General features: G+C 38.0%; 3 gene segments (V, D, J or C); all 3 read left to right on the forward strand.

The window, feature by feature from the left end:
• The first annotated feature begins 1,073 nt into the window (after positions 1 to 1,073).
• LOC125251904 lies at positions 1,074 to 1,746 on the forward strand. The segment is given in 2 exon segments: positions 1,074 to 1,196; positions 1,352 to 1,746. Coding segments are annotated over 2 exon segments (435 nt in total).
• Positions 1,747 to 2,785: 1,039 nt separating this feature from the next.
• Positions 2,786 to 4,359, forward strand: LOC125250257. The segment is given in 2 exon segments: positions 2,786 to 3,777; positions 3,881 to 4,359. Coding segments are annotated over 2 exon segments (354 nt in total).
• A 7,575-nt stretch (positions 4,360 to 11,934) lies between these two features.
• LOC125251778 lies at positions 11,935 to 12,659 on the forward strand. The segment is given in 2 exon segments: positions 11,935 to 12,241; positions 12,346 to 12,659. Coding segments are annotated over 2 exon segments (354 nt in total).
• Positions 12,660 to 13,150: the final 491 nt, after the last annotated feature.

The following is a 13,150-nucleotide window of genomic DNA, read 5'->3' on the forward strand; positions in this document are numbered from 1 at the left end:
TGTGCTACGACGATCATTTGGCTGTAAACTGAAATTATATTCAACCCGCCAAAGTGGCTAGTTGGAGTGGCTGTCTTACCCGCCACAGCTGAAATCTACCCGCATTTGGCGGGTTGGCGGGTGTTAATGTCAAGCCCTGTATATATATATATATATATATATATATATAGTTTACATTATCTAATTTATTTTAGTTATATTTACATTTGTATCAGTTTTCCCTTACAGTTGGTTTCAATTGATTTCATATTGCTCATACTATTGCAATAATATATACCACCATAAATCTGGTTATTGCCATTAAAATCCAGATTTTTAGAAGATGTATTATGTGCAGAAATCTATGAAAGACCAGAAGAGGGCGATATACATTCAACATTGACATCTAATGATGTTCATTCTTATTCAAGCAGTTAAATTATTATGAGTTTGATTAAAGTTTTAATTATTCATCAAATTAAACTAAATTGCAGCTGTAATGAATGAGGACTCTAATGTACTGTACAGGTGAAACCCAATCACAGGGCTTTATTACAGTAACCAGCAGGAAGCCAAAAACATCCACCATAATGAAGAAAAGAATCTTAATGATTAGATGTGAATACAATTATTTTAATTTTAGCTGTATTTAACTCCGTACTTTTTATGTCAGTCTTAGGCAGATAAGAGTGTGGTGCTCATGCGTTTCCACTGGAGGCTGATGGAGGGGTCTGGATATGCACCATAACTGAGCAGCTCAGGAATGATGACACACTGACACAGGGGTTTAGAAACCCTTGTTTTTCTACAATTGTTCATGATCAGTATCATAATCTACATGAGGAATTTTGTGTTGTTTCCATTTATTCATCACAACAGATCCCACAAAAACTCCATTTCAAAACCTTCATGTGTCTGACTCTGCTGTGTCACTGAATAGAGTCTCTAATATATGCTGTCATGGCCATTTTATTTAAAGAAATAGTTTATTAAAAAAAAAAAAAATGTTTTTAGTAAAAACACACATCTTCATTATAATCTAAATTATTTCCCCTTTCAGGACATTCAAAGTCTGAGTTATATTTCTACTGGTAGAGGTGTGGCTCTACTGTGATCCTGTGGAGCTCTTCAGAGTCTGTTACAGAGCTCAGTTCAGCTGCATTAGTGAACACACACAATGGTGCTCCTCTCTGTTATTCTGCTCTTTGTCTTTACATGTAAGTGTTTCATTTTATTGTACTGCATCTAAATATTCTAAACAACCACAATGTGAGGAATTTTAATTAAGGCAGTATTCGAAAAATCACACCTTTCTTGATTCATTCTAAATAAAAAAAATCATAAAGGATTAAAAGCTGTTTTACTTTTGCAGGTGCTACGTGTGGAGATGAAATTAAACCAACCAAACCTGAAGAGTTTGCAGTTGAGGGTTTAAGTGTCACATTATCCTGCAGTTATTCATCTGCATATAATCTTCAATGGTACCGTCAATATCCCGGATCAGCTCCTCAATTCCTTGTGCTCATCTCAGACGGTGCTAAAGCTCAGGAGTCTGATGTAGATTCCAGATTCACTACTGAAATCAGAAAAGAAAAAGAAAACCATGTGTATCTGAACATCTCCTCTGCTGCAGTATCAGACTCTGCTCTGTATTACTGTGCTCTGAGGCCCACAGTCACAGGAAACACAAGAACACTGTACAAAAACCTTCTGCTCAGAGTGAGGAATCGATGGTCTACTACAGTTTGGGAGAAACGAGACTCTTGAATCTTGAATTATACCCAGATGCCCTCCAGTATGCCAAGTAGCATCTTGTTGATTCAAATAAGCCACATGCCACAATTTTGAGCATTTTTGAAATACATTATTATAAATTAAAAGTGTTTGTCTAAAACACAAAGCACAAATCACCTATTTGCATGTTCAAAAGTCATAAATACAATCAAGTCACACCTTCAGAAATAATTACCCACCTTTTCATGTGGCGCGCAACATCATTTACTGTATTACAGTTTTCCTCAGTCGATTAGACATTTCTCCAAACTCACTGTTCTCAAAACAGATAACACAGTAATCTGAACACTTTGTAACCCAGGTGAAAAAAAAGTACACTTCTATAATGTACTAAAAGTGCTTTATTTTCATGCAATAATTTTATACTTAATATACTAAAAAATCTTCTTTAGTACTTCTTAAGATCATCTAAGTGTATCTAAAAAAAGTTAAATACACTTAAATACATCTAAGTGTATTTAAAAATATATATATTTAGCTACTACTTGTAGTACAGTATGGGTTCAAATGTACTATAAGTGAATCTAAATACATGTTTTAAATACAGAGATAGTATATTAAAAGCACATTTTAGTTCATATTTCATGCTGTCTCAAAATAGCACAGTTGAGTACACTTAGATGTTCTTAAGATGATCTTAAGAAGTACTAAAGAAGAATTTTTAGTATATTAAGTACAAAATTAGTGCACGAAAATAGAGCACTTCAAGTATATTATAGAAATGTACTTTTTTTCACCTGGGAATTGTCCTTAACAGAACAAAAAAACAACCTAAAACGAGTCAAAATTTCAATTTCAAATTTCATCCACAAGGGGTCAGCATCACACTCTTCATGTATGATTATATCATGTGACAGGATTAAAACATTTAAAGTAGAGCTCTGTGAGAGAAGCACAGAGTTTTTGAGAGCTCAGCTCTTTCTGCTCTTTTACCGCACAGAACAACGATGTTAAAATGGGCTTTGATTTCTCTGTGTCTCACAGCAGCTCATTATGATGGTAAGCTCTTTTTTCTGTTTCAGTACATTTAACAGAACAAGGTTTACTTACATTTAGGTTATTAATTTAAGTTTACGTTCCTGATACTTCATGTTAATGATTTACCCTTTTCTATCTACTTAGTGTCTTTGGGACAGGACAGAGTTGAACAGTCTTCAAGAGAAATGACTGCAAGTGAAGGAGATCAAGTTATTTTAAGGTGTAATTATACTACAACTGATAAAAATCCGTATCTCTTCTGGTACAAACAGCTACCAAACAAATCACCAACATTCATTCTAAATAAATATACATTTAGTGACGGAATAACCGAGGATGAATTTAAGAAGAGATTTTCTGCAACATTGAACTCCACATCAAGATCAGTTCCTCTGATGATCCAGGATGTGTGTGTGTCTGACTCTGCTGTGTATTACTGTGCTCTGAAGCCCACAGTGACTCAAACACACTCAACACTCACACAAAAACATGCAAAATAAATAAAAACTCTCCAACTTTGCCAAAGCAACACTATAAACCAAGTGGAAACATATAAAATGACATTTCACCAGTGAGAAGAAGTGAGACGCATATCAGTAATAAACAATTAAGTGCTCTTTGTGGGGAACAATGAAGAATCACGTCAAGATGAACCTGCAAGATGTGAAACTGCAAAGTTCTACTCAAGCAGAGCATCTCTACAATATTTTCATTTAGTTATTTTTATTTCTTCAACTTTTTAGAGTTCAATATGATCCAGAATGTGTTTGTGTATTTGGTTTTTAAGCAGCACATATAGGTCCCCATCACACACTCTCTGATTTCTTTCTTTCAAGGCTCTTGTTCTTGTGTTCAAAACTGTCACTTCCAACCAATCACCTGCATCTGAACCAAAGATGAAGACACTGAAGACACACCTCTTCTGTGAGCTCTGAACTAAAGCATTAGCATCGGAGCACAGAGAACATGAACAGATCTGTAGAAACATGGAAAAACACCTGTTTCTGATTTTATTTCTGACTTCAGGTACAAAATGATTAATTTTATTCATTCTAGTGATGCAGAAAAACAGTGTAAGAAATGATTGTGTGCAACTTGACTCAGTAATTTTCTTTTTTCTTTGTTTTAGGTGTGATGACTGCAGACAAGATTGGGCCAAATAAAGAAACTAACATTATAAAGAAGGAAGACGAGACTGTGACCCTCAGCTGCTCATATGAATCAGGCGGCAGTTATGTTTATCTTTACTGGTACAGACAGTATCCTAACAGTGAACCTCAGTATTTAATATATAAGGAACGATCAAGTAGTGGAAGTGGAAGCACCTCTGATCGCCGCTTTCAGTTGACTACATCTCAATCATCCACTGAACTCAAGATTAATGGTGTGACTCTGTCAGATTCAGCTCTCTATTATTGTGCTCTAAGAGTTGGAGCCCAGTGATACAAAGTCTATGTGAAGCTGTACAAAAACTCAAATTCATTTTTCCTTTTGATCTCAAGCCACATCAAACCCACAATCTATAATTCACACAATATTATTACACCAGTGGAAACACCTGTGTGTGGTTACAAATAACATTTACTTCAAGTTATAAAGGGAAATTGAAAGAAAAAGTGAAGATATCAAAATAACATTTTGTGGATTGCTATTAATATGCAAAGCATGCAATAGATTTGGACATACTGTATATCAAACAATAAAACGTATTTTAAAATTAAAAAATAAAAATTACATTTTAAAAACCTGTTAGATGCTGGCAGCATGATTATATGTAACGTATATGTAATATTGAGAATAACATTAAGTGTATTAGAAGTATTAGAAGTTTCTTCTAATAATATACTCAAGTACAATAACAATGTCAAGTTCTCTGTCTAGAATTAGTTTAGTTCATCGAATTGAAATAAGCAGTCAGTGTTTGAACCAACATATGATAAAACATCAGAGCACTGCAATTTTGTTAAAGCACATCCAGAATCCTTGAGGAGGAGGAGACGTTCAGTATTGAGGAACTGTGGTTCAGTCAGACTCCTCCTGCAGGTCTCTGATATGTGTCAGTGTTAGTACAACTTTATCAAAGAGAGGCTGAAACAAGAGTCTGCTGTAGATTTCAACAAGTTCATTTTATCTAAAGTATTATTTAACAATTTCTGTGATGGCAAACTAGCAAAGAATTGTAGTCTTCTTCATCACATATTTCTGGGGTAAGTCAGATTCTGTCAGTATTCATGCTGTAATATTCTTCTAATATGAATATGATCCTCATCAGTGATGTTTTACATTACAGGATGTGATTCTCTGGACAGCGTTGAACAAAATCAGAGAGTTCAAACTGCTGTTGAAGGTGCAGCTGTAACAATCAACTGTCAATATGAAACTGATGTATTGCAAAATCTTTTCTGGTACCAGCAAAAAGTGAATGGATTTCCAGAATATATGCTGGACCGATTTGGTATGAATAATAAACAGTTTGAGGACAGATTTAGCAGCGATCTCAACACAACTACAAAATCATTTCCACTGACAATCCAGGATCTGCGTGTGTCAGACTCTGCTCTGTATTACTGTGCTCTGAAGCCCACAGTCACAGGAAACACAAGAACACTGTACAAAAACCTGAGCTGAATGCCTTACTAAACAGACTGAAGCACATAACAATAGAAATAATCACATTCCCAAACTGCCAATTCAGACACAGAACAAAAGTCTGATGGAACAAAAAGACACGTTTATAATGAGATATAATTGTCATGATCACAGTCTGTTCCTGTTCACTCCGGACTCCATTTCCCATAATCCTCCCTGTCAGTCACATGCACTCACTCCACCAATCACCTGTTGCCACATACAGCCATGCACACTCCACACTAATCACCACCCCCAGCTGATACTCATTACCAGGACTATAAAAGACTCACACACACCCCACCTCACCGCGAAGTCTTGATTACTCTGGTGTCATTTCTAAGCGTTATTGGTCCTCGCCGGCCGCTTCGCTCTCAAACCAGTCGGCCGCTTCGCTCTCAAGCCCGGTGGCCGCTTCGCTCTCAAGCCAACCGGTTGCAACGCTCTCAAGTACTCCGGTTGCAACGCTCTCAAGTTCGCCTGTGTCTACGGACAAGATGGCCGCATCGCCTGTGTCTACGGACAAGATGGCCGCATCGCCTGTGTCTACGGACAAGATGGCCGCATCGCCTGTGTCTACGGACAAGATGGCCGCATCGCCTGTGTCTACGGACAAGATGGCCGCATCGCCTGTGTCTACGGACAAGAGGGCCACATCGCCTGTGTCTACGGACAAGATGGCCGCATCGCCTCATCCTCGGAAGAGGAGGAGGAGGAGGAGGAAGGCTTCTTCCGTTCTTCCCCCTCTTAAGCCTGTACTCCTCGCCCTGCCGGCGCCACCTGAGCTCCTCGCCCTGCCGGCATCTACAGAGCTCCTCGCTCTGCCAGCACCACCCAAGCTTCCAGCCCTGCCAGCGCCGCTCAAGCTCCTTGCGCTGCCAGTGCCACCCAAGCTTCCAGCCCTGCCAGCGCCACCCAAGCTTCTAGCCCTGCCAGCGCCATCCAAGCTTCCAGCCCTGCCAGCGCCACTCAAACTCCTTGCGCTGCCAGCGCCACTCAGGCGTCTTGCCCTGCCGGCTTCACCCACACGCCTGGCCCTGCCAGCGCCACCCGAACTCCTTGCCCACGAACCTGCGACGGGCCCCGCTGAAATCCCCAAGAACTTTTTTGGGGGGGCAGTGTAGCTGAGGGTGGGGAACTTGTGGGTGGGGACCCTGCTCAACCATGGCCTGTAAGGGCCCCTGAACTACTATGGCCATTCATGGACTGTAGGCCACTAGGGCGATGTATGGACTCTGTCCTGCCGTGGCCGTCCAAGCCGCCTGACCTGCCGTGGCCGTCCAAGCCACCTGACCTGCCGTGGCCGTCCAAGCCTCCTGACCTGCCGTGGCTGTCCGAACCACCTGACCTGCCGTGGCTGTCCGAACCACCTGACCTGCCGTGGTTGCCTGAACCACCCGACCTGCCGTGGCCGCCCAGGCCACCTGACCTGCCGTGGCCGCCCGAGCCACCTGACCCGCCGTGGCTGCCTGAGTCCCTGGGGCTGCATTGGAGATCCCGTTCCCGGCTGCTGTTAGATCTCCAATGCACCCACCCCCCCCTCCCTAGCTGTTCCTTTACGTCGCGAGGACGCGCCTTCCGGGAGGGGGGCGTTATGTCACGATCACAGTCTGTTCCTGTTCACTCCGGACTACATTTCCCATAATCCTCCCTGTCAGTCACATGCACTCACTCCACCAATCACCTGTTGCCACATACAGCCATGCACACTCCACACTAATCACCACACCCAGCTGATACTCATTACCAGGACTATAAAAGACTCACACACACACACCACCTCACCGCGAAGTCTTGATTACTCTGGTGTCATTTCTAAGCGTTATTATTCTGTCTGCCTGCCTGTTTCCTGTTTGACGATCCTGTGCTGCCTACCTCTGACCCTTGCTTTGTATACCGACCTGTGTATGTTATCTGCCAGTCCTGACCTCTGCCTGTACCTGGATTACGATTCTGTCTACCCTCTGCTGTTCCTGTTTGCCCCTGGTTTACCCTGCCTATATGACCACGCTTAACTTTAATAAACGCTGCATTTGGATCCCTGCCTGTGAGTCTCCCTTCGTTACAATAATAACTTTGTACAAACCCAACATTAAATGTATTATATGTGTTGTAATGAAAGGTGCATTTCACAGTGTAACTGCTAGACGCATTTATAAAGAATAAAACATTAAAATATACAAGAAGAAAAGAAACAGAATGTAAACTTTTTTTGGAGGAAACTACTAAAATTAATCTTGACTCTCAGTTTATAACGCTTTTTGGTAACCATAAGATGGCGATATTCACCACATATTCATATGATCAAGCCTCATTACAGGATCATTAGCTCCACCTTTTCTATTTACAAAATAACAGATATCTCATTTACAGCTCTTGTTCATTCGCTCGTTCATTCATTTATTTGTCTATACAATAAAAATGAGTCTGTTTGGTTTTTTTCAGTATTTGCAAATATGTTTGAAGAGTTTTTACTCTTTAAATATTTTTGAAGGTTTTGTTTCTATATTAATTGAATTATAAACTCAATTGTAAACTGTCGAACAGCTTCATCTCAACAGAGAGCAGGAAGTTCCTGAGTGACTTTATGACTCAGTTCCTCCTGAGTAACTGCAGAAACTCAGAGCATCAACACAACTGATCTGACTTAGAGAACATGGACAGACACTTGGTTCTGATTTTAATCATGACTTCAGTTAAAATATCATTTGATGTCAGAGCTATGGAAAATAGATAATTATGTGTAATGTGACTGAAACCTAGACGTGTTTTAAAATGTACGCACATTTTTATGTTTATGTTTATGTTCACGTTTGCAGGTATAATGGCTGCAGACCAGATTGGGCCAAATAAGGGTGCAGATTTCATCCATACAGAAGGAGAGTCTGTGACACTGAGCTGCTCATATGAGACAAACAGCCAATATGTTACACTTTACTGGTACAGACAGTATCCTAATAGTGAACCTCAGTATTTAATGTGGAAAGATGCTCGTACATATAGTGATACTGGGAACCCCTCTGATCCTCGCTTTCAGTCGACTACATCTCAAACATCCACTGAACTCATTATTAACAGTGTGACTCTGTCAGATTCAGCTCTCTATTATTGTGCTCTAAGAGCTGGAGCCCAGTGATACAAAGTCTATGTGAAGCTGTACAAAAACTCAAATTCATTTTACTCTTTGAAACTGAACCACATCAAAACCACAATCTATTATACACAGAAATTAAAAAAAAAAAAAGTGGAAACACCTGCATGTGAGCGTAATAAGAAATTGTATCCAGATATACAGTACAGTATATGTTAAAAAATAAGTAGCAATAGAAGTGAAACAATTCACAAAAGATAAACAAGTTTGTAAGCAATTGTGACATTCACAGACTACATAATAGATTCAGTCATTTCAGCTAATAGCATCATATTTATCATGTTTTTTTTTTTTTGTTGTTTGTTTTTCAAAGATTATTTTAAAATGTTTTTTATTTATTTTATTCTCCTTCTTCTCACAGCCACTATGATATTTCTCTTATAACCCACAATGCCATGGATGTGCTCTAATTTTACACTCAGTTTATTGCAATTTGATTTAACTGGATCATTTATTTTTCATTCCAATTAACTTAATTTGTAGAAGCAGAACAAAGAAAAAGAGCTTAAATAATTTGGTTAAATTAATATAGACACTGGTTGTACGAAAAGTCTGATCTTGGAATATAAAAGTGACTATGTGGGAAAAAAAACCCTGTGAATCCTTCTGAGGAAAAAACAGTCTGTCAGATTTCAGACATTAGCAATATATACTGAATCAAAGTAAATCAGTAAATGAGATCTCTTTCTGTAACTTTGCAGCACTAAACTAAACCACAATGTCAAAATGGCTGATAATAGCTCTATTGCATATTTGGTAAGAGCATTTTTATACATATGCTTTATGTATGTTTGAGTTAAATGTATTTTCCAGAGTGCTGAGGACAGGACAGAGTCTCTTCTGGTACAAAAAGTTGCCAAACAAATGACCAAAGGTGATCTGCCACACTGAACTCCACATCAGGAACAGTTCCTCTGATGATTCAGGATCTGCTGTATTTCTGCGCTCTGAAGCCCACTGTGATCACATGTGTCTCACTTTCATTCAAAAACAGGCAGCTACTGCAGACCAGTTCCTGTCATGTGTTATGATGGACAGCACAATAAATATATTGTCAGAGAAGATCTCACTGCTGATGTGCAGACTAAAATGATCCTAAATGAAAAGAAGTTACACATAATGAATATGTCTCTCAATCAGTACCCTAAAGACTCACATAAGGACAAAAAAATTATAATTACGTTTACATTTTTTAGGTGGACACAATTACAATGTTCTAGGGAATATGATTAAAGTAATAACCTATATATAGAAACAATTGAATAAATAACAGTAGAATTGTCCATTTTGGATGAATGGTTTGTTGAATCAGAAGAGTCTTTTAAAAACAATTCATTCACTTAAAGCATTGTTAACTTTTTGGGCTGCACAAATCGAATGAAACACATCATCAGAGTAGATAAAGACACAAATGCAGCGCAGCATTTCACATGAAGATCTTTAGTGCCGAACACTGAATATCAGAGAGTCGCTGTAAGAAACTACAGGACAGAGCGCTGAGAGCACGAGCAAACTCAAATCAGCTTTTAAACATGGAAAAACATCTAAGTTTGATTTTAATGGTAAGCAACCACACTCTTTCCATTACAGTATAGTGATATGGATTATTCAAATGTAATGTGTATCAATTTATATTGTATGATCTCATGTTTGTAACACATTTCTTTGTTCATGTTTTTAATTATGACCTATGGTAAGCAACCACACTTTTCACTACAGTATAGTGAGTATATGGATTATTCAAATGTAATGTCTATCAATGTATATTCTCTCATGTTTGTAACACATTTCTTTCTGTTCATGTTTGCAGGTGTGATAGCTGAGGGCCTGATTTGACCAAATATGGGTTCAAATCTCATCATTAGAGAAGGAGAGTCTGTGACTCTGAGCTGCTCATATGATACAAGCAGCAGTTATGTCAGACTTTACTGGTACAGACAGTATCTTAATAGAGAACTTCAGTATTTAATGTTTCTGTCGATATCTCAATCAACCAATAACCTCATTAATGATGGTGTGACTCTGTCAGATTCAGCTCTCTATTATTGTGCTGTAAGAGTAGCAGTCCAGTGATATAAAGTCTATGTGAAGCTGTACAAAAACTTTTCATTTTCATTCACTTTGAACATACACCTGCTACCCACAATATTTTATGCAACAGTATGGTAATGTATGAGATTATTTCTCTGATAATAAAGAAAATAATAGTTGGTGTTGATGAAGACCTGAGATTGCAATCCCATAAAAATGTAGATGGGAGTGAAAAGTGATTTATTGACAACGTACAAACTAAAGAACACAGACGCAGCCAATTCGAGCACAAAATGGGTTAATACATGTTTTTCAGCATTAAATAATATAGCACAAATGCCAGTAAATTGACAACTGCTAACCTTAGTAAATCATGTTTCATAGTTTATTTAAATACTCTCCCCACTTAAATTTTGCATCTGAAAGTAAAACTCCTACAAATACATATGCAATGAGTCAGCTGCAAAAATAACTGTTCATGCCTTTTACAAAATGTAAACATAAGGTGGTTAAGTGTTAGAAATACATATTTTTACCACAGGGGGGCAGCATCACTTAAAGTGTAACCAGCACTGTGCCATGTGAGGACCTAGAGCTACTTGAAGACTTGAAATATCAAGAGAAGAGCAGCAGAGAGGAAACAGAGAGCTTCAGTAAAGATACAGAGACACATTCATTGAATATATGTTAAAATAATCTCCTTATCTCAGCAATGCAAAAACTGATTATTATTACTCTTTTCCTCACAACACGGGACTTTGGTAAGAAAGAACATAATTTACCCTTTATTTATATGCGAGTTAATTAATGTGAATGAGTAATATTTAAATCTATTTTTCAGTGTGCTGGGGGCAAGACAGAGTTGAACAGCCTTCAAGAGAAATGACTGTAAATGAAGAGGATCGAATAACTTTAATGTGTAATTACACTACCAAAGCTTCAAATGCAGATGTGTATCTCTTCTGGTACAAACAGCTACCAAACAAATCACCAACATTGATTCTGAATAAATATTCATTTGGTGGAGGAAATACTGAGGATGAATTTAAGAAGAGATTTTCTGCAACATTGAACTCCACATCAAGATCAGTTTCTCTGATGATCCAGGATGTGTGTGTGTCTGACTCTGCTGTGTATTACTGTGCTCTGAAGCCCACTGTGACTCAAACACACTCAACACTCACACAAAAACATGCAAAATAAATAAAAACTCTCCACCTTTGCCAAAGCAACATTAAACCATTCGAAACATATCATAAAATCATATTTCATGAAGTGAGAATCCTATCAGTAATAAACAATAAATAATGTGCTCTTTGTGCAGTTAGACTCAAGAAGAGCAGATCTACAGTATTTAAATTGTTTTCATTATTTTTATTTCTTCAGTTTTAGAGTACAGTTCAATATGATCCAGAATGTGTTTGTGTATTTGGGTTTTAAGCAGCACATATAGGTCCCCATCACACACTCTCTGATTTCTTTCTTTCAAGGCTCTTGTTCTTGTGTTCAAAACTGTCACTTCCAACCAATCACCTGCATCTGAACCAAAGATGAAGACACTGAAGACACACCTCTTCTGTGAGCTCTGAACTAAAGCATTGGCATCGGAGCACAGAGAACATGAACAGATCTGTAGAAACATGGAAAAACACCTGTTTCTGATTTTATTTCTGACTTCAGGTACAAAATGATTCCCTTTATTTATTCTAGTGATGCAGAAAAACAGTGTAAGAAATATTTTTTATGCAACTTGACTCTTTCTCTGAAATTTTTCTTTGTTTTAGGTGTGATGACTGCAGACAAGATTGGGCCAAATAAAGAAACTGTTATAAAGAAGGAAGACGAGACTGTGACCCTCAGCTGCTCATATGAAACAGACGGCAGTTATGTCAGACTTTACTGGTACAGACAGTATCTTAATAGTGAACCTCAGTATTTAATGTGGAAAAATGCTCGTTCATTGAGTGGTACTGGGAAACCCTCAGATCCTCGCTTTCAGTCGACTACATCTCAAACATCCACTGAACTCATTATTAACAGTGTGACTCTGTCAGATTCAGCTCTCTATTATTGTGCTCTAAGAGTTGGAGCCCAGTGATACAAAGTCTGTGTGAAGCTGTACAAAAACTCAAATTCATTTTTCACTTTGATCTCAAGCTGCATCAAACCCACAATCTATAATTCACATAATATTATTACACCAGTGGAAACACCTGTGTGTGGTTACAAATGACATTTAGTTCAAGTTATAAAGGGAAATTGAAAGAAAAATGGAAGAGATCAAAATAACAGACAAATAAGATCATCCCACATGACTTTAGTACATCACAGCTTGATAAATGTGATTAAACATTACATTAGTCTGCCTGAAAAAGTCTGATCAATCCAATAAATGTCATTTCACTTCTGATTTAATCTGATTAATCGATTCTGACTTTAGTTATAATTTAGTTTAGAATAATAAAAATTAAAAATTGTAAAAATTAAATAACAAATATATATTAATAAACATGATTTAAATGCTGGCAGCTTGAACATATGTCATGTTAATGCTCAGAAAATCTATTAATTAAGAATGTATCATTCCTC

Source organism: Megalobrama amblycephala, linkage group LG17 (genome assembly GCF_018812025.1).
Source record: "Megalobrama amblycephala isolate DHTTF-2021 linkage group LG17, ASM1881202v1, whole genome shotgun sequence".
Classification (NCBI taxonomy): Eukaryota; Metazoa; Chordata; class Actinopteri; order Cypriniformes; family Xenocyprididae; genus Megalobrama; species Megalobrama amblycephala.